This window comes from Rissa tridactyla, chromosome 5 (genome assembly GCF_028500815.1).
Source record: "Rissa tridactyla isolate bRisTri1 chromosome 5, bRisTri1.patW.cur.20221130, whole genome shotgun sequence".
Lineage (NCBI taxonomy): Eukaryota > Metazoa > Chordata > Aves > Charadriiformes > Laridae > Rissa > Rissa tridactyla.
In genome coordinates, this window is record NC_071470.1 from 35,216,789 (window position 1) to 35,238,812 (window position 22,024).

General features: G+C 44.8%; 2 protein-coding genes across 3 annotated transcripts in view; one reads left to right on the forward strand and one right to left on the reverse strand.

The window, feature by feature from the left end:
• Window positions 1-12,593, reverse strand: part of LOC128910711 (charged multivesicular body protein 3) — a 37,187-nt gene extending 24,594 nt beyond the window's left edge. Inside the window, exons 1-2 of one of the 2 annotated variants that reach the window (XM_054204295.1) lie at window positions 12,228-12,490; window positions 9,878-10,017 (exon numbers count right to left, since the gene is read on the reverse strand). In XM_054204295.1, the coding sequence (XP_054060270.1) occupies window positions 9,878-10,017; window positions 12,228-12,453 (366 nt within the window). In that variant the 5' untranslated portion in view covers window positions 12,454-12,490. Of the gene's footprint in view, window positions 1-9,877; window positions 10,018-12,227 lie in introns of both variants that reach the window. The other variant, XM_054204292.1, reaches the window with a different exon arrangement.
• Window positions 12,594-18,278: 5,685 nt separating this feature from the next.
• RMND5A (required for meiotic nuclear division 5 homolog A) overlaps window positions 18,279-22,024 on the forward strand; it is a 28,346-nt gene continuing 24,600 nt past the window's right edge. The window contains exon 1 of the mRNA XM_054202207.1: window positions 18,279-18,485. Coding sequence (XP_054058182.1) covers window positions 18,344-18,485 — 142 coding nt within the window. The 5' untranslated portion in view covers window positions 18,279-18,343. The remainder of the gene's footprint in view (window positions 18,486-22,024) is intronic.

A 22,024-nucleotide genomic window follows, 5' to 3' on the forward strand; every position in this document is an offset into this window, starting at 1 on the left:
GTTCTACATAGGGAAACAAAGTCAAACTGAAGTTACAGATAACACTCCCATTCCACTGAGGCCAACATGTTTAAACAAAACCAGAGGTGAACATCTAGATAAGAATCCCTCAAGTTATTCTCAAAACACACACGTCGCATAGAAAAGCCTTTTTGATTAGCTAAACGTAACCTTCAAGCACCGAGACAACCACCTGGGGAAATCTGTCGTATTATTGAGGCTTCTTCGCATCTCCCAATGTAACCGAAGCAATTACTTTGAATGTTTTAAACTTCCTTTCATGTACTTCAACTAAAAGAGACCACATTCCTAAAGACACCTTAACGCCCGTATATCCTCAGAGCTACTACGGTATGATAAACGCATCCAACATAGAAAGGAATCACTACGTTTTATTAGTAAGTATAAAACGTTGGGAACTGGATTAGTCTTTGGCACAGCTATTCAGCGATCAGTTGCTTCCACAATTCTGTGTGCCTGTTCTGAGAAAGCCTAGCACAGCTGATGAGAATATGCTAATGTTACGTCCAGGAGAACCCATCCTGCTCAGCTGTTTCTTCTGTCTGATACTGCAATATTCACTTTAAGTGTCAAGAGAAGGAGAGTTGTTGCAAACACAGTCACCGGTATGATTTACTGTCATCTGACCGTTTGTACTGGCAGAGTTTTTAACACCAGCTATAATTCCCTTCCTATGAAAAAGTCTTTCAACTTGGAGAAAGTTATTTACGCTGCAGACAACAACAGAACTAGCAGTTCTATGGTTTGCACACTGAAGCTTTGTAACATTTCTTGGGCTCATGCTTTTTTATGTCATTATGGCAAAAAAACTCCCAAATAAACAAGTCCATTGCGGCTGCTCCTTGCAGACAACACCCACTTACAACATTGGGAATTTAGCACACAGAGGCAAGGGTTTGCGTTTTGGAAAGTAGTCGTCATCTCTGTGAACAGGGGAGCCTGAGAAAATACTGCAGGTTAAGCAACCACCCCGTAATTTGGTTTAAATGAAGGACAACTTGCAAACACTTGTAACAGATTTTATTTAAGCAGCGTGAATTTTGATAAGCTACGAAATTTAGCTTAAAAACCTGTGACTGAGGAGGCCAGGAATTTGAATGCCGGAGAGGCCTGGAAATTCTTTTAAGTCCAAGGTGTTAAAGCTCTCAGGATTTTCTATTTCAAGCAAGGAGGGGGAAAAAAATTGTCAAGTCCTGCTCTTCTTCCTAGATGATGTTAGAAATAGTTTGAGACTCTACAAGGAATGAAAAAAGGTCGAAACAAAGAGCTAGCAAAGATAGATAAGCGGGAAATCAAAAAAATGTAAGGAAAAACGAGCAATTCAAGTTAGATCATACAAAGAATATTACAAGCTGCACCAAAAGGTTTTTCAGTTATATGAATAAGAATAGAACAGAGGGAAAAGCAGCAGGATCACCATACAACGAAGACAGGATAGAAATGTAAGGTAATTTTCTTTTTAAAACAAAATGAATGCTCTGACTCAGTTTTCAATGAAGAGGAGCTGGCTGGCCGTGGACAGGTTAGCGAGTTTATGGGAACAGACTGTATCACCTGAAGATGGAAACAAAACTCAAATAACTTAATGCATTTAAATCAGAGTAAGCAGGTAATCTCCATCCCAGAACTGTAATACAAGCACAAAAAATTACACATGAACCTGCAAAGATTTCTTAATAAAAATCCTTTGAGAGTAATTTACATTTTGACAGGAGAATAACAAGTTAGGAATTATATTTACGAGCGAATGAAATAAAAATATCCCACCAGTTTGATCTCAACAGTATGCAAAACTGCAGAACAAATGTTAAAGGTGCAGAGACGGTTGAATTTTCCACCCCTTTCCAGCATGGAATTACTAAAGATGTTTAATTCCTAATTAGGTTGAGAGTTAAAAATCCATCTTTTCCTATAGGAAAAGAACTGAGTTTCAAGAAAAGGGAATGTATTACCCGTTCTGTACTTTGATAGGATATCTAGTACTGTGCCACATGGAAAATTTTCAGAAGAACTGGAGATAAGTTTTTATAGTGAGTTAAAAAAAAAAAAGTTTTAAAGTGAGTAAGAAATTGGCTAAGACAAGAAAACATCCAAATGCCAGAAAAGTGATAACAGACTTCTTAACAGATTTACCTTAGAGCTCAGTTCAGCATATATTCCTATTAATGCCCTTCCTGAAGAAACCTGAATTCTCCCAAAGCCATTTGCAGATGACATAAAACTGGGAAGCACATCTATGTACAAAAGAGGATTATAGCGCTATACAGGACGAGCTGCACAAATCTTGTAATGCAGAGTGTCAGAAATGAAACTGAATTCAATAATGAACATGGCGCTCGGGGAGTTCATCAGTTAGAAACAGCAATGGGAGGAAAAGCTTGGGTCTGTTAGTTGATCCAAAAGGAACTATGAGGCATCAATATTAACTGGCTGCGAAATAAGCAAAGCCCAGGATATATTACGCCTGACAAAACAAACTGGTTGATTGATCTCATGTACTGGGAGGAGTGGGGTAGACATCAGGAGTCGGGGAAAGTAAAGGGCGATGTCAATTTAGGCGCAATAGGAACAAATTAGCCATGAATACACTTAGGCCAGAAGTCAGATACATGTTTCCAAGAAGAGAACAGTCAATAGGAGTATTACACTCAGACAACTTACGATTTAAGAGAGACGGCAAGATATTTTATAAACATATATTCCACAGTCTGGCAGAGAGCTGAACTCGCTCATTGAGAAGGTCCCTTTCAGTCATATGCTCTATCTCATTTCAAAGAAATAAAGACAAAGCTCATCAAAGCAGGTTATCTTTTATGAGATCAGCTAGAACAACTGGGAAACAAACACCACATTTAGAGGAACACAAACCCTTGAAGCTCTTATTATTATTAGCTATCTTCACAATCTGCATCATATCATATGTCAGAGTGACAATGAAGATAGCCCAATTAATCCATTAATGATCTTAATGGGCTAAGAAAATCCAATAGGATCAAAGTAACCCTGCCATTTAACAATTCCACATCACAGAATAGATCTGCTCCCTCACCTACACCTAACCCAGGCCAAGAGGACTGGCTCCAACTGCAGGGTCTGAATTACCATTGCTCTCTATGAATTACTAGCTTCTTCGGTGGAAGAAGATGCCAGAGGGAAGGCCAGGTCCTCACTGAGCAAACTTCCACAAACTTCCTCTGAAGTCTTAGACACAAGTTTCCTCGTACTCCATCTGTGAATTTAGGAGGACCACACCATATCCCAAAAGGTCCTGAGAGTCTCAACCAACGACTGTGAAATACTGCAGGTAAGTTATGCCACCAAGATGTGCAAAGTAAAAATGGAAAGACAGGGGTTTGGAGATCTCCTTTATTTCTACATCTTCTGATTGAGTTTTCTTGTTTAGTTTCCATAAACACCTAAAACAGCAGCTTCCAGCTACCACAGAAAACAAAGTTAAAATAGAATCATAGAATCTTCATGGTTGGAAAGGACCTTTGAGATCATCGAGTCCAACCAAACAACCTACAGTCTCTGCCACTAGGGTGAGAATCCACCTGGGGACGCATAATACTGATATCATCAAAATCCTGATGATTTCAACAGGCATTTGCATAGGTAGCTTTTGCACTGGAAGAGCTCTCCTGACTTTGAATTTGACAGAACTGTCACAAAAGAGGCCAATTCAGAATGTAATTAATAGAATAGGTTTGATCTATAAGTTAAAATAGTCATAGTCGTGACATTAAGGAAGCAGGCTTTAAGAACAAATATCCCGTGGACAGAAAGATGTAAACACTTGGAAAAATAGGACAATGTCAGCAAGACACTTTGCCTCTCTGGCTTAATCCAAACCAAAAATGCCTAGATATCGCAATATCTACTTCATAACTGTCATGGATGCAGCTCCTCCTTAATTTCTCAGTTAACATTAAGCATTTTTTAAAATTGATTTATGAAACATACATACTTGAAATACCAGAAAAGATGGGACAAAAACTGAAGTGGCTCAAGGAAACACTGCTGCTGTTAAAGAGTTTGCTGTAGCAATGAGATATGCAAAGACAAATTCCTGCTCCGGTACTCCAGCAGTACTTAAGCACAACATCGTAGTAGCCTTATTTGAGCATTCTTCTATTTTCTGTTCATTTAAACCAGGTATTGTTCAATCCCTTTCAGACAGGTATGTAGCGATTTTGAAACAGGGCACTGCAACAAGATTTAGTCTTAGTTTTTAAGCTCACTCAAAACTAAAAATGTTCAAATATCACAAGGCATGAGAATGAGTCAGAGATGGACAAATGCAGAACAATCAACACTTCATGGTATTTCAACTCTCAATATTTTAACCAATTCTATCTCCTTCAATTATTTTCTCTGCTTTCTCCTTTAGTTAAGGCATACAGAGGAAAGGAACGTATTAACCATTTGATGCATGATGGAGGAAAGAGCTTATACATATCCTGGCAGCAAAGGTACTAAAATAGGATTAACCAGTATTTTTTTAATGGGGAATAATCCCTACAGTGTACTGTGCACAACACCAGGTATACCATCTGGATCGAAAACAACACTCTTTGCAAGTTGCCTCCACTCCAGCAACTTGCAGCAACCCGAGTACTTTGCAGACTGCAGTATATGCAAGGATCACTCCCCACAAAACCTGAACACCCTTGATGGCTTTTTTAAAGAGGGCATTTTAAAAGCAGTCCTTATAACTAGTTATTACTGCTTCTAACAGCCTCAGGAACCTAAAGTAACCTCAGTAACACTAAAGGGAAAAACATCCCAATGAAGCGTCTACGTTGCACGTTTGACAGCCCTTGTTCCTTGCTAGTTTGATTAAGAGTCATTCCATTTGTGTTTGATACATTGTGCCAGAGATGGGAGCAACACTAAAAAAAGAAATCAAAGCAGAAAGGCAAAATTGTGAGATCATCACAATACAGCAGAAGCTCCGAGCTAAGCGAAGCACATGTGTTTTTTATATATTTTTTTCACAATGGAAAAATATTCACATTGGCAGCATCTCTCAGCCTTTACGGGTTAGGAGCATGTGCCATGAAAGGAAGAGAAAACTGTATCCAAATGAAAGCGTAAAGGGAAGCTCAGGCATTATCTAAGCTGGAATTTAGCCAGGATACCAGGTGTCAGGCACACCTGCTCATACCAAGAGCACACAGTTTTGAATATGCACAAATAGTCAAAACTTGGTTTTACAGCTTAGCCACAAAGATACCACCACCGAGCGCTCATCAAGCGTGGGCACTAGGGCACTGTGACAGGCTTTACACCATCAGAAGAACAAAACCTTTTAAATAAGAGACACCATTTCCCGCTGCGCACACACACACACGTACAGGTGGTTCTCTGGGGAACGGTCAGTCCTCATCCAGCCTCAGCAAGTCTGTCTCCACATGAAGGAGTATTGACATTTGAATTGGGAAAAAAACCTGTGATTTTGTCAAAGGCAAAACTGATTTCTAACTTATTTAATGAACTGGTAAGGTAGTATGTCTGTGAGAACTGTAAGTCTGGTTTGGCAGTTTCCAGTTTGAGATATCCAGACCCCTTGAGGTCCAGGAACTTCCCCACAGTGCCTGCAAAGGGTAAACGAGCAAAGGAAGCCTGAAACTAGTGTAAAGAGTCCATGCACTTGCTGCAAGATTTTTAGGAATCCACAAAGATACAAAGATTCAAAACCCCTGATCTATTAGTTAAGCTTCTTATGTGCTTTTCATAGAACTCTCTATACAGCTATGTTGCAAAATAGCCTCCCATAGATAAAATAGAAGTAAAAATATTTGGGCAATTCTCATTTAGAAATACAATTAATTATAAATGGACTGGTGGGTTATTTATTAGAAGCATGGAAAAAAGCCTATTTATTCCAGATAACGTCAATAAGTTTCTACATGACTGTCTGTACTTTTATTAATTCTGAGACATCTCACTCTCTGTTTATTATTCGGCATTGTGCTGACAAAACTGAATTTCCGCACAGTTGCTATTTCCTAAGAACTCACAACTGGTGCAGAATCCATCCATATGGATTAAAGATGTCAGGAGATTTTTTGCTTTTCTTTTCTGAGAAAGAGACCGTGAGAAATTAGATCAAAATAGGCAAAGACAGAAGACTACATCCATCATAGCACGCAAAAATTAACCACCTCACGGAAAGGCTGAGGGATTTGGGTCTCTTCAGTCTGGAAAAAAAGACAGCTGAGGGGGGACCTTATCAACACTTATAAATACTTAAAGGGTGGCTGTCAGGAGGATGGGGCCAGAATCTTATCAGTGGTGCCCAGCGACAGGATGAGAGGTAACAGGCACAGACTTGAGCATAGGAAGTTCCACCTAAACAGGAGGAACTTCTTTACTTTGAGGGTGGCAGAGCACTGGAACAGGCTGCCCAGGGAGGTGGTGGAGTCTCCAACTCTGGAGACATTCAAAACCCACCTGGACGCGTTCCTGTGCAACCTGCTCTAGGTGACCCTGCTCTGGCAGGGGGGTTGGACTAGATGATCTCCAGAGGTCCCTTCCAACCCTATGCTTCTACGATTCTATGTGGGAGGAGGAAAAAGGAGGAGGAAAAAGGAGGAGGAAAAAGGAGGAGGAAAAAGGAGGAGGAAAAAGGAGGAGGAAAAAGGAGGAGGAAAAAGGAGGAGGAAAAAGGAGGAGGAAAAAGGAGGAGGAAAAAGGAGGAGGAAAAAGGAGGAGGAAAAAGGAGGAGGAAAAAGGAGGAGGAAAAAGGAGGAGGAAAAAGGAGGAGGAAAAAGGAGGAGGAAAAAGGAGGAGGAAAAAGGAGGAGGAAAAAGGAGGAGGAAAAAGGAGGAGGAAAAAGGAGGAGGAAAAAGGAGGAGGAAAAAGGAGGAGGAAAAAGGAGGAAGAAAAATCCACCAAAATCCTGTAGACACATCCCTTGCTCTGTGATTACACCACTTGAACAAGAAGCTGAGATGCAGAATAGACTGCAACATTTTATATCCATAATAATGTCCTTTGCATTTCTACCAGACACAGTCAGAATGTTTGTCCTCCTGCTTCAATGCCAAGAAGAAAGTTCCCTTTACTTCTCTCTACCACCGTGTTACAGTAGGGACTTTTAAAATAAAAATACACATTAATGTAGATTTTAACTTCATTCAAAGAGGATTTTTATCTATAGATCATTTACTGTATGTTTTTAAAAAATCATAACGACTACAATATTGTTGGATGTGACAGGCTTCTAGAGACTAACCAGAGAGCATGAGCAATAGCAGAGTTTGGAAAAGAACATTATGTGTTACTCCTCTACTAACAAGAGAAGCAGCTCTAGAAAGTACCACACATCCTCCTTGCCAGCCAAAGAAGTGCAAAACAGCAGCTGGCAAGCAAGAAGAAAGGCATAAAGGGAAAGGTGATGAGATCACGAGCTAATAGGAGAGAGAACATGCTGCTGTCTCTGGCTTTACGGAAGCTCCACGAAGGAGCAGAGGGCACCTGTGAACAGTTACACTGGTAAACAAATTACCACTGAACCTGGATGCTTGGCATGTGGATTTCCAGAAAATAAAGAAACAAAGCCACAAAACACTGTTTCCTTGTGTATGGACTTTGACTTTCTTCAAGGAATTCATTTTGCTGGTTCTAAATGATAAATTCACATCTGAATTTGTGTCAAACATATGAAGAAATAATAATTGTTTCCTCTTTTTCCCTTGATTTCTCTGCAGACGGTGATGGCTATCACATTATCAGTCTGTGCCACCCCAGAAATTTCATTTACATGCACTGGAAAATAAAAATCATCTTCAGAGTCCCCATCCTCCCATACGTCATCATAAAGCCTTCAAAACCGACTCAACCAACAGCCGCTGTACCAGCTGAGCCAGAAGCGTTCCTCTCCCTCTGCTGTTTTCCGGCAGCCACTGTGAAACAGGGATTCACAGTCAAGATCCTGAGAGAACCTGGAGATCATTCCTGCTTCACAGCCAGTAGCAACAACAGAGCAGGGCAATGCTCCGACCTTGTCTGCGGTCACCAAACCCATCCACGAGGCATCCTCACTCTCCTGCTCTCCCCTGCCTAAGCATTGAGCTGATTAATTAGCTGTAAAGTTTCCACAGGATGCCCAACGGTAAAGGAGAATGGGCAAGGGAGAGTAATCAAGAATTAGAAGAGGGATGCGATGATAAAAAGCAGCTTTGGAGGGATGAGGTCTAAGAAAAGAACATGGGAAAAACCTGTGAAAGGAGATGAAGAATCCAGCGCAGGAGTTATCCAGGCAGGAGTTATCATGAGGAAGGGAGCAAATCAAAACTCAAAGTGATGAAAACTCAAAAGGCAAGACTGAAAAAAATAAATGTGACTTATCTAGTGTTTTTTATTAGAGAGAAACAGACAAATAGCATTCAGCAAGTAAATTATTCAGTGAATTCCACTGATTTTTTTTCCCACAGCTATTGTGATGAACTGAAAAGCTGTGCAAATATTCCCAGAATGATGACAACATTAATCACACTAGAGATATCAAAACGCAGCCCATCTGATCTGCTATTACGAAGCTAGCTGCAAATGTATTACAGTTAAAATTCTGCAAGCAAGAGACAACAGAGAACTACCATATTTTACTCTTTTGAGCTGCAAGGGGAGGAGGGAAAGTTTTTCATAGCGTTTTCATGCTCACATTTGTCAACTAGCTCGGAGATGTGTAAACTTCCTTTCAATGCTCTCTCTCTCCGCTTGAAGAATCCCCTTCTGTATGATTTGAACCTGAAACTTACATTCAACAAACTCCACATACATCTTCCCCTAAACACAAATGCCATTTCAGTGGCAAACGTAATCTGTCCTCTCATTGTCTGTTTTAGGGTGAGATCTGATGTGGTGACGGTGCAGTTCTAGTAACAAGTCATTACATCTTGATAAACTCTTTAACTAGAAAACATGAAGTGAGGAGACCAGACAAACCAGACAGCAGAGCTGTCAGCTGAACAATTAATTGTCTGGTGGAGAATTTTGATCGCCTGATGTGGCTGTTAGCAGAGAACTTATGCCTAAAAAAAACCAAACCTCTTCTCAATAAAGAAGTTCATGCAGAAAAGCATTTTTACATTTTGGTCTAGATTATTTATGTTCTCAAGAGTGATGATAAATTATTTCGAATCCTATTTGGAAAAGTCTTTCCTTTCCTAAACTTTCTCTTATTCTCATGCAGCCCTGGGGAAGCACGCTCTAAAATCGGTGGACCCCCAAAGTTTAGGGGGAAGGTTAACTTTAAGCTACTGGAATATGTTGTAGAAGCAGCCTGAGTAGCACGCTGGGAAGTTGCACACTGAGCTCTTGCCTTTGTGAAGAGGCAATAGAGCTTTTAAAAGTGCTCTAAGCCCCTCAGATCAACAGAAACTTAAACTGGTTGGGTCTGAGCATGTAACACAACCAAAAGGAAAAGCAACGCCAGAGGCACCTCTCCTGTGCCAGCTGGGAGCATCCGCACTTAATGCACCTACTTCACATATTACACGAGGTCTTACCATACCAGGGTCAAGTACCTGCATAGTTTGTGTACTTAAGTGTGTGCTGCTTTGCTTATTTTCTGGTTCTAAAGTACCTGGTTTTCAAAAAACAATCCACAGAATAACAGGTGGGTTTTTTTACTCCTGTCTGTATAGGAACTCTCACTTCCAGAATTTCTTCTTTTTTTTTTTTTTTGTTGGAACAGATTTATTCCTTATGATCTCCCTGATGTAGTTTATTTTTGTAAACATCTCTGTCACACACTTTTACTACTAGTTAACTACTCTCACAAACTCCTCCTTTGAAACGCATTTTGGATGTGATAAATACATAAAAATATATGATCAAATTTCTATACCTGTACCAGCCAGATCCCATCTTTTGTGTCTTCTACAAGCTCATAGAAGTGCATTTCACCACTAAAGTTTGTACTGGAAACCGATTCAGAGGCCTCTTCCTCCTTGAGAGCAGAATAAAGCTCTCCTTCCATAAGGTCGCCTGAAAAAGAGACAATTGGAGAAATTCAATTACAGCAGCAACTGAGAAAGATCGCTTCATAAATTCTAGTAACAGTTTCACTAACTAAATTTTACATGGTTGCTCAGAGAACCTTTTCAGTACGAAGGTAGCTAATCTAAAAAGTTATTATAATTTTATCTATAGTGACACGACTATGAACAATTTGACTTCAGCTGTCAGGCCACAGAAGAGAGGAACGCTATGCTCCTGGTTACACAGATGTACCACGCACGCAACCGAGCGCACAAAAGAATAAATGAATATCTTCTAAGCCTCACTCTCTGAAAATAACAATATTCTGTGGCTAAGAGCAATTTTAATTCATGTGCCTTTGCTTTCATTTTCACAGGAGGGTAATTTTGCAGCAACCAGCTTTTTAACACTGATAATTCAAACAGACTTACAGAATTTCAATCAATAATTTTGTAACAAAAAGCCACATTGACTGTCCCATTGCAAGTAAAAATCTCAGGCAGAATAAATTAGCTGTTGGCTTCTGTTGGCAAAGTTGGAAAAACTTCCCGTGAACTCCAATCCTAGTGACGTAAGGAGCTCACAGTAAAATCATCTGATAATGTTTCCTTTGTAACCTCATTTCCTTCTCAGGTGTTGTTTCACAATCATTACAAACGCTAGTAACGACAACTAGCATTCTAGTAACTAATTTATTAAGCTTGAAGAAATTAAGTCTTGTCCAAAAAGGCTGTTTCCTTTAAAATATAAAATAAAAAAAGCTTAACAGCTGAAACCCTTCCCAAAAGTATTCAAAGAATTCAGGGGGGGCGGGAAAAAAAAGGACAAAAAAACCCAGGAAAAACACCTTCTGGTATAAGAAGTGTTTCTATGACATTTGAAGAAGTTGGTTAATACAGTTTGTTTGGAGTTAAAACACTTCCCTGCAGCATTTGCAACCCAAACATCATGACATCATGAAAGTACCTGACAGCCAAGGAGTGAAAGTGATTGGAAACAAAACTGAAATCGCCTAATGCTTTTTACTGTTGGAGCAGCAAAGCGAATAAACAACATAAATAAACAATGAACAATAAAAGCAAATTAGATTTAAATGCCCAGCATTAATATCAATTATTTAAAAGAGTTAGCATTTTTAAGGTTATGACACTCACTATATTCATCCAAATCCTCCTCTTTTTCTGTCCAGGCATTTGAAGCCCACACTGCCCATCCCGATGGCTGGGATTTCTCTCTCAGCAGCCCTTTGATCACCGATTTACATGCAGCCACTCATATTTTCCTGCTTGGCGAGCACCACAGCTATTACATCAGCCCCATCTCCCAGTCCCTGGGGCCAGCTCCCTCCAACCGCCCCAGGCCACCATCCTTACTGTCAACACACTTCCACCATTCCTTACATCTCCACTGCTCTTCGCTGTTCATCGCTCCCCCCCGCCAAAAAAAAAATATTCTACCCCTTTCACCTGGTCTTCCCTACTTCTGAAACGCCTCCCTCCCTTTTTCCAAGCTGTTTTTGGTATGTAGGATCTACTTCTGGCTCCTCCCGTATAAAACCACCGTGCCCCTCGGTACTGATCCCTCCTGCTCCTCAGCTACAAAATCACTGCTTCCCTCAGTTATTAAATCACTGCTTCCCTCTGCGCCCATCCAGATCGCAGTAACTGTAAGAAAACCAGCAAATGGGTAGGGAGAGGAATACACGGGAAAAGCTGGCCGCAGCTGTACACACTAACCCACTGCTCATGTATTTGGATTCCTTCCTCCTCCTTTTTGGCGGCCGACGACGTTCGCCCTCGCCCGTGCGGCCGCCGCCTCGCCACCCTGACCCCGGGGGCCCGCAGCAGCCCGGCGGAACCCACCGGGAAGAGCCATTTCTGGGTGACCCGTCTAACCGAGGCCTTCCCTCCGCGCAGCCTCTTCGGGCTGAAAACGCCGCGGAGGTTTTTCACGTCACCATCCCCGAGCTTCCCCCCTGCCTTCCTCCATTTAACCGCTCCGGCGTCTGGGTCCTTGGCGGGGGACACCGGCTCGCTCCCCAAATTCACCCCGCGAAGGCGCTGGCCCGCCAGCGTGGGAAGCGGCGCCCCGGGTCTCCATCCCAAGGGCGGCGGGAGCCCACGCAGGGGTCACCGGGGATCCACCTCCCCGCGCGGGGGTGGCGGGGGACCGACCTCCCTCCCCACCGGGAGGGTCGCCGGGGATGCTCGGCGTACCTGACTTCTCCACCAGCTCCCGCACATCCTTCTTCTCGGGCAGCCCCGAGTGCCCCAGCCCCCGGCACTCCAGGATGGTCCGCAGCTTCCTGAAGCTCAGGGCCACCGGGTCCACCAGCTGCGTGGCGAGGAAGCCGCTCTCGTACCACGCCACGGCCTCGAACACCCTGGCCAGGACGAAGAGCGCCAGGAAGTAGAGCAGCAAACAGCACAGCTTCACCCACATCTTCCCGCCGGGGGCTGCCCGCCGAGGGGCCGGGGAGAGCCGCGCCGGAGGCCGGGCTGCCGCGGGGCGGGGCGGCCAGCGGGAAGGGAAGGGAACCGGGGGGGGGGGGGGGACTGTCAGCGCCGCGGGGCCGCGGCCCCCCCGCCTCCTCCCTCCCGCCGCTGTCCCCGCCCCGGCGGAGCCGCGGCGGCCGCCGGCGGAGACATAACAAGTGACGTGGGCGGGCGGGGCCGGGAGAACGGAGACGGGGAGGAAGAACGGAGGGGGGGCCCGGCGCTGCCCCGCCGACCGGCACCGCCTCCTCCCCCCCCCCCAACAACCCCCCCAGCCGGCGGTGATTCAGCACCTCGTCCCGACCCCGCATCACCGGGCTGGGGAGGGGGTCCCTGGTCCCTGCCCCGGGGGGGGGTCCCTGCCCCCGGGATCAACTTTGGACCCTGCACTTGCCGGGGAAAAAAAATAAAATTTATATATCTAAAAATATATATATATATATATATACATTTATACCTCGGGTATGAGTTACCAGGGCGAACCGAACCCCCGATCAACGTCTTTTCCTGAGAAGAAAAATGTTTACCCATGGGGAACGCAGTGGCGGTGTTTGGGCAGCACTGACAGGCTCCATGGACGCGCTGCGCTGGGTGTAGGGATGATCCCTCCGCTCCCCATTCCCAGCCACCAGCGCTGCTCCCAGCCCTTCCCTCCCGCTAACGCCAACAATAAAGTGAAATCCCCGGGACTCTGCAGTTTTGGGTTGGCACTTGAGCACCTGGAGCTCGTCGTGCTAAACTGAGGGTAAAAGGCAACCAACCAGCCAGCGGCACCGAGACTTCTGACAAAGGGTGAAATTGGGGCTGTTCTTCCCATGGGAAGCGTTTGGGGATCCATCGGGGATCCTCATTTCAGCGGATCCACAACTAATCACCCCAGGCTATACAAGAAGCATTAGGCTGTAAAGACGCGATTGTAATCTGCTGCAAAAAACATACTAAACCCCCAAGCTTCGTCTTTGAGACGAAGGCTCTCCTCTGAAGGAAACTTCAACATGTCTTCTGTATGTTTAGTTATTTTAAGAATCCATAATTTGCATGAAAATTGCCAACTCATACAGATGTGCGCAAAAATAGCACAGCTTAATTTTAAAAACACTTCACAACCCCCCAGAGTGTACACGCTGAAGGAATTCTGTACTATCGAATTTCAAAAAGACACATTAAGATTGACCTGTAGAAAGTATTTAAATGGCTGTGCTCCTCACAGCCTTTAAAACACATTTACAGGGTTCTCAGCATGCTGATATGATTTAAAAAGGGAAAAAAACCCACAACCCAGGTCCAAGCACGTTTTGTCACGCAGCTGCCACGGCCCCTTCAAGAGGAACAATCATGACACTTTTCTTCGGCAATGGGCTCGTTTCATTTCTTGAAAAGGGACAAGCAGAGGGATTGCAGAAGTAGCTGCTCACCAACGAAGCCCTTACGGGCTGGTAAACGTCGTGCCTCACACTGGGAGCCGTATAAACCTTTATCTTTCAGAATTTTTATGTGGTAAAGATGAGAGGTGGCCTGCAAAACCCAGCTGTGCTGATGCAGCTGGATTAAATACGAAGGGATCCCAGCAGCTCAGCTGGGTTTGCAGCGAGCCTCGGGTGGGATGCCCAGCTGGGACAGAACGTACCAGGGCCACAGTGCGGCGAAGGGGCCTGCGGGAGACCAGGAGCTGCTGCTCTCTCCTCGGCTTTCCAGTTCGGAAAACTCCCCCTCCAACAGAGCTAGGGCCCATCTCCCTAATGAGAAGTGGCAAAGTATCATCAATAAGATGAATCCTTTCCCCTTGGCCAAAAACGAGAGTGGCTTTGTTACTGCAGCTGGCAGAGCCAAGGGGCTCTCAATAAAACACACACTTAATGTCACCTGTCACGAGGGCCAGCGGCAGGTTTCCCCCGAGCCCCGAAAACACACCCCAGGATCACAGTTCTTTTTCAAAAGGTTGGTGAAGGCCCATTTCGTTTGTCACACGTACAAGAAGTTGCCTGACATCTTTACCTTTTATTTCAAGTGAGCAGCTGGAGTGTATGTGAAGCGATGGGTGAGAGGAAGAGATGGGAGTTAGGTGTTTGAAGAGGAACCTCGTATATTTACCTTTAGTTAGAAAACATATCCTTGGGGTTCTTTTTTGTTGGTTGGTTTGTTTTTAATGGGCGCCACAGACCCCGCTCCACCCGATCCCCATGTTTCTCCCCTGTAACTCATTTGGGGATGCCCTCGCCTCCTCCGGCAGGAAAGCACCTAGCAACAATTACGCTTCTACGCTCACAGCTAAACTATTTGCAACACCAACTGCTGGGGAGGCTGTCACCAATATGTCATTTCCTAATGCTCATGGGCTGAGTTAAATCAATTCCTAGCATTCCCCAGTGGTAACTGATGACGAGTTCCCTGCAGAGACAAAGCTAATCATCTGCCAAAACTCAAAACCCTGGAGTTGTTTCAAGAAAAAAACAATGTTTCAAACCACTACTCGAAAAACCCCACAACAACTAAAAGCAAAGCAGCTTCCAACGCAGAGGCACCCAGGGAACGAGACGGGACAGGGGCGGAGCTGCACGTGAAGAGAAGGGATGGGTACGACCAAGAACTGCAGGTCATGAGTTGACCTAAAGCAATTCGGTTCCTCCCCCGGGCCCTCTGGTCCTCTCTTTCCTCCCTACCTTTACATCCCTGACTTACTAAGCTGCCCCTAGCAGAAAACGTTATATTTTTTAGATACAGACATCATTTGCTGGTTTCCAGTTGCAACTCAGAGTGCCTTTGATGAAGGCAAAAGAATTTTTCTCAAAAAAGAATTTTTCAAATTCAAAGAATTTTTCAGGGAGTTTTAATTATGTGGAAAATTTACATATCTTAACCGTCAATTAAAATATATTTGGGCTGAAGACAAAGATGACACACGTCGACATTTTTAAAGACCTCTACCTAATTAACAACATTAAACAGTCATCAGACAGTCAGTCCTGTGCTCATAGAGCAAATATTACAAATGTGAAGAGAATGAAGATCACAAATTCCACCTTTAAACAAAAACCTCAAGCAGGGATCTGCTTTTACACAATTTTGGCAGCAAAAAATATTTTACTATGATTTATAAGAGAACAGGACCAAATCTTGAGAACCGGGACAGCCATCTTTTCTTGTCAGACAGCCAAATCTGCAGTCGCCGCTGCCCGTTGATAAATGGCAAGGATTCCCTCTCCTCCCTCATCCTCTCCTAGGAGCAGTTGCTGACTGTGCAGCCTGGGAATAAGGACAATAATCCACTTTCCAGACTTCTACGGGGAACATTAAGAAAAGTTTTGCCATTCTGAAGGCTGTAAAAAAGAGGATTGAAAAATCTTAATTCAATCCCTTATTATCATACCCGCGGACAGTTTTAATATTGCCATACATCAAGATAAATTTCAGCAAACTACTATTTAAACTATCTGAAACCCAGTTTTCCTAAGAGTCAGCCAACTCTGTAAATACAGTTGCTTGGAGTTCACTAACAAAGAGTCTCTTGATGTACTTTTAAAGCAATATAGGTGCATCTCGACACATTTTTATGTGTGGTATGAAACTGTGACTACTTGTCATTACCTGATATTTATTAAATAAACCAACAAGACTGTACGAGAGTCTCGAAGCAAGATGACAGCATCCCAGACATTATTTTGTTGTATGTAGAGGATTTTCTAAATCGGATGTTTCCTACTATCTACAAGTGGCCAAACAGAAGTAGATTTAATATGTAGGTGTTACTCTGCAATACAACAGCCAGTATTTGACACCTCAGCTAAAGCACTGGCTATTTGGGTGAGGCAATCCTGACGTGATCCAGTAGTGATTCAGACAGTAATTCAGGTTGGACAGGAGCTCAGGAGATTCTGAAGTCCAACCTCCTCCTCAGCGCAGGGTCAGCTGCGACACCAGAGCAGGTTGCTCAGGGCTTTATGCAGTCTAGAGTTTTACCAGTTCTATCTGATAGTCACCCCTTCCTCTCCTGTGGCAATTTTCCTTGCCTACGAACATGCAGTGGTCAACAGCACAGAAATGTACATCAGTCGAGGCCAAAGCAACTTACAGGAGCAGAATACATTAATTAAAGCTTGAAATATAAGACACTATTTTCCTAGGCAATTGCTTTTGCATTTTTGGTTTTTTTTTTTGTAACAGTGAAAAAACTATTTATTGCGCCTTGGAGAAGATAGACTCTGTTTAATGACAAAAAAAAAAAAATAAATCAGGAGACCTTGCTTGAATGTGCTAAGAGATGATAAAGGAGATCACAGTGGTAAATAACAAATTAAACCAGTGTGGTAATGACATAAGAAATAAGAAGATATTTGAGTGTCTTTAAATATCATCTATGATTACGTAAAGAGCAAGAATACAAATAAAAGCAGAAATCGGAGCCTAAATCTGAGAGAATGACAGTGATCTGTAAGCATCTACACAAGTCACATATTCTTCTGAGAATACAGATTTCTTTACTTGCTTGTCCTGTTCCAGCAGCGTGGGCACAGATGAAGCAACATTGTCCCAGACTCAGACCAAATGCTGGTTCTGCAGTCAACTTTGCCCAAGTCTCTTAGGAGCTTTAGTTGTACTGCGCTACAGAAAACAGAGTCATATCTGGCTTGTGCTACTGCTTCCAAATACTGAAGCTGGAATGAGTGTGTTAAGCAAGTGGCATTCAATCTGAGGCATTTATTTCAAGCACGTTTTTACAAGACACTTTACAGTGAGATGCATGACTTCAGTCTGTAAGTCAACATAAAACTCAAGAGGAAGTTTACTGACCATGGCGACAACCTAATGACAGACTAAATGTTCTGTTTCCGGCACGCCAGGCTTCTTAATGCAGCTCTGACTGTTAAAAGCCGGTATGTACTTGTGAGATGTATGGGGCGGCTGTGAGATGCGTTCCCCACAGCCTGACTGGAAGCGAACCCCCTTCTGCCCCTGGTGCCACACTACTGCGCTGAGCCCCCTCGCCGCGCTTCCCCGCCGCCCGGGGGTTTACCTCAGCACTGACACTACACCCACCCACCTCGGCCCTAGCGCAGGCTTCGGCCTGCCGCCTCCCAGCTGCTACGCGCCGACAGACGCCGGCCCAAGGGGTCGCGCAGCCCGGCCCTGAGAGCGAGAAGAGCCGTCCGACCCTCCGAGGCCTCCTGCGCGGCCGCGGGAGCCAGCGGGAGCCGCCAGGCCCAGCCCCGCTGCCTCCCCGGGCGCCCTCACCGGCCTCCGCGTCGCCATGGCAACAGCGCCCCCCCCTCAGGACCCCCTCCTTTAGTTGCCTACCTTCCTGCCTGAGCCGTAACACCTCAAGGATCCCCCTCTCCCCAGGCTGATCTCCCCACCCCCCGCCCCACGGGCCCCCTAACCGAAAAGCCTAAAGCCCAGCACCGCCCGGAACCTCGGAGGCCACCCTCGGACGGCGAGGCACCGGCAGAAGTAACCCCGATCCCCCCGACCCCGGCCTCGTCCCGCCGGCAGGCGAGGGCTACCCGCCGCGCTGCCTGAGCAATAATCGCTGCCCCTCCCCTCGTGGCCTGCGTGCAGGTCCTCGGCCAAGGTGTCCGTGGCGCTGCCAGTACTCAGCGCCGCTGAGGTCCCCGCCTGTCCACCGTGCTGCCTGCGCACAAGTGCGGCAGCCTGAGGAGACGGGGAAGTTGGGACCGAGCGGCGCTCCGGGCCGTGCCGGGCTGGGCCGCGCCGGCGGGACGGTGCTGGCGGAGGGCGGTGAGGGTGGGGCGGGCGGCGAGGGGGGCCCGGGTGGAGAGGGGGGCCCGGTGGCGGCGGCGGCGGCGGTGGCGGCGGAGGAGCGCGGCCCGGCGCCGGCCGCTATGGACCAGTGCGTGACGGTGGAGCGGGAGCTGGAGAAGGTGCTGCAGAAGTTCTCGGGCTACGGGCAGCTCTGCGAGCGCAGCCTGGAAGAGCTCATCCAGTACGCGGGCGGGCTGCGCCGGGAGATCCTCCAGACAGAGAGTACGTGGAGACACCCTCCTCCCCCCCTGCCCTTTTTCCCCCTACCCCACGTCCTCCACCCACTACCCTTTCCCCGGGGAGACGGGGCCCGGCTCCTTCCTCCGGGGTTAAAAGGCCCAAAACTTTGGGCCTTCGTGGGCTGTGGGACGCCTCCAGGGAGAACTCCCCCCTCCTCCAGCCTCGGGGCTGAGCAGAGCTCCCCGCTCCTGGGGGTTTCCCGACCCGCTTACGGCTGGCCCCGGGGAAGGTCTGCTGGGGGAGGTCTGAGCTGGAGATCTACCCCCCTCCCCTCACCCCCCCAGCCCCTGGAGTCGGAGCTTTGTGTGCGTTTGCGGCAGGGAAAAGTTAAAGGTAGGAACAGGTATGGGCCCTCCTTGGCCTTGCCTGCCTTGGGTGCGCTGCTGAAGAGGAGCGTTGGTTCCTGGTCGGTGTGTCCATACCTCCCGCACCTTTGTGCGGGGTTGCAATGGGGTTAGTCCACCCCCGGGGAAATAAGCAGCAGAGCTGCCCTGTTCTCTTTTTTTTCCCCCCCCTCTTACTTCTTTTCCTTTTTTCCCCTCTCCTAAGTCACTAAGTTGTTTTCTTTTGATGTGGCTAGGTTTGGAAGTGTTTGGGCAAAGCCACTCTTGAGCAGGAAGTAAACACGGCTTCCCAAGTCTTGTTTGTGTTTTACAGCTGATGTTGCGCCCTTGCGCAGGCGGGCTAGATGGCCAAAGCGTTCTATAAACATGAGACACTTAAACCTTACGAAATCCCTGAGATGGAGGTAATGCAGTGTTTATTGATGGAGTGGGAGGGGATGGTGAGACAGCTGAAGTGATTTACCCAAGGCCATGCAGGAAGCGAGTGATGGCTGAAGGATTAAAAATGTGAACTCGCAGGCTCCTGAGCCCAAACTTGAAAACAAACTAAGTGTGCTGTTTCACTGTTTTGCAGAATCTGGTTTTGCTTGGTTCAGAGAAAAATGTGTTTGTTGCAGCCTTGTACAAATACAGGTGCAAAGCTCGCTTACAAGTGCGTATAATTCCAGGAACATAAACACAAGTGTATTAGAGCTGCTGTGTGTACACAGCAATTTCCATAGAGAGCAAACATGGAACTCTGGTTCTGAAGCATACATTTGGGATGAAATAATGTTTGGTCTTTTTTGGCATTGTTTTGAACTGTGTTTCAATAAATGTATTTTGTGCTCTTCGAAACAGCTTGGGCTTGTGCATTAAAGACAGTTGATAAAATATGTATCTTCACGAACTGAGATGCTGACCTTGCATGGAAAGCTGTGTGGCATGACCCTTATGCCTGTATTGATTTTCGTAGGACTCTGTGGGGCTGTAAAGATTAGTCTCTGAGAATCCTGTTGCAGGTCCAGAGCTTTTACTCCATGATAATATTAAAAGGTTCTAGTGTGTGGTTCCTTCAGGGTCCTTGTTAGGTTTTCTGTCCAGACTTGGATTAAGAGTTTTTGAGACTGTCCTGTGAAACCCTCTAGACGTGTTTTCAGCACTTACCAAATAAGTGGTGATGCTGTCCCAGCAGAGTGCATCCCAAATTCACCTTTCTTTTAGTAAGTACTTGGTGCACTCTCAAACATCTGGGGACTCTGTTCAGTTTTGGGATCCGAGTGTAAGCTGGCTTTATAGGTGGCGAAACTCTTATTTTTTTTCTTTAACATGGTATTTATAACTTTCTAATAAGAACAGGTATTTGCAGCTTTTAGATACTGTATGCTGAATATTTTTGAAAAATGATGGAAGTAGAAGCAGCCAGAAATCTTAATGTGGAGCTCTGCAATTCAGGCATATGAACTGCAGACATGTGCTTGTGTATATAATTTTGAAGGAAAAAGGGGAAGACCCTCGCTGCTGAAGAAGAAAGTAATGCTGTAGGACAAGATTGGAGAGCAAAGATATATGAAAAGGCTTTAAATAGGCAGTGGATATAAAAAGGAAGTGGGTGGAGAAAAAGAAACTGTTAGAAGCTGCTTCAACCTCTAAACTGGTTTTCTTTTTCCCTACTCATACAGTCTCTTAAAACTTCTGTTTTCATATTACAGCCTACGTACAGAGCAACCCTATGCTAAGGCCTGTGAATAGGAAGATGAAGTTTGTTTTTCTTCTCTCTTCCCCTAATATATCTCGCTTCCTGGAATAGCCAAGGCAGGATTGCATATTCTTGGATGGTATAAATGTGTCTGGCTGAGTAAACTTGGCTTTGGACTCTACTCTGTGCCTAGTGTCTGCTTGCTAATGTATTTTATGTTTTTAAATTGTCCTGTATGTACACAATACAGAAAGAAGCTGTCAGTCTGTAGTGTTCTGTGAACACTGAATTACTGGGAGGACTGTCTGCAGGCTTTCTTCTGCTGATTTATTAGAAGTAGCTCATAGTTTAATTAAAGCTGAAAGAAATGGGTACAGAGGGGAAATCTTTTCTCTTATGGCTCTGTCTTTTCCTGCGTAGACATTTTCATTGTTACTGTAGTTGGTTTCTGCTACAGTGAGTGTTAGGGGCCAGTAATTCACTTACTTGCTTGGGGTAAAAGCTGTTACGCATGTAAGTTGTTCGGATTTTAGCTTAATGGCTTTTCTTGCAAAAAATGGCTATTAAGGGAGTGTATTTTAACCTTTCCATTTATTGGGGAATGAGTATTTCCATTTTGCTTGTTGCGTAATCTCTGACTGATCATTTTGTCTTGGCAAAAGTCATGAGACAGTTATTTAAGATCCTTCATGGGATTTTTAAATGTAGATCATAAAAATTAAATAGTAGCGGAAAAATAATGATTATTCTTGAAATAATTTTAGAAGGCGAACTTTATGTAATAGTTGAGTGAATTTTTTTTTTTTTAGTTCAGGATGCATAGAGTCAAGTTCGTGAACATGCGCTGCAGAGACTATTTGAATCCTAGTACTCCTCGCTCATTCACTAGAAAAAATACTGAGCCCTATTAGCTGTTTGCCTGGGAGGTGATCGTTAGTTTCATGGGACTGGAGGGAGGAAAAAAAGTTAAAGCTTTTTTTTATTTTCTTAAAAGCCTATGTCTGTTGCAAAAATGCTATTAAAGCTTCCTCAGTTGGGGCTGAACAGGAGCTATTTACTTTTCTAGAAATGAGGTAGTTTTAGTGTATAACAACAGAAGGTTGGAGAGAGTTCGGGTGCATAAAGGAAGGTATCTAGAATAAGTGGCTGGTAAATTATTACCTACCCCCTATGATTACAGCTTTTTTTTCTGGATTTTCTGTGCGCTCTCTGAGGCATATTGCTAAGGGGACGTTGTAAGAGTTACGCTTTGTTCCTGTTCTCATGTTGCCGGTCCTGCAGCAGCAGTTCGATGCGCCTGCATTTTGCTCTCCATGAAATACCAGAAACTGGACTCTAATGTGCTGCTGAAACCAAAGGCATTTTAAAATAATACAAAATGAGAAAGGAACAAACTTTATGACGTGGTTCCTTTTTAAATCTTTCTTCTGAAGAGATATTTTGGGGATTTTATTTTTTCACATGAAGGGTTTGGATCCGGAGTGTTAGGGAAGCATTTC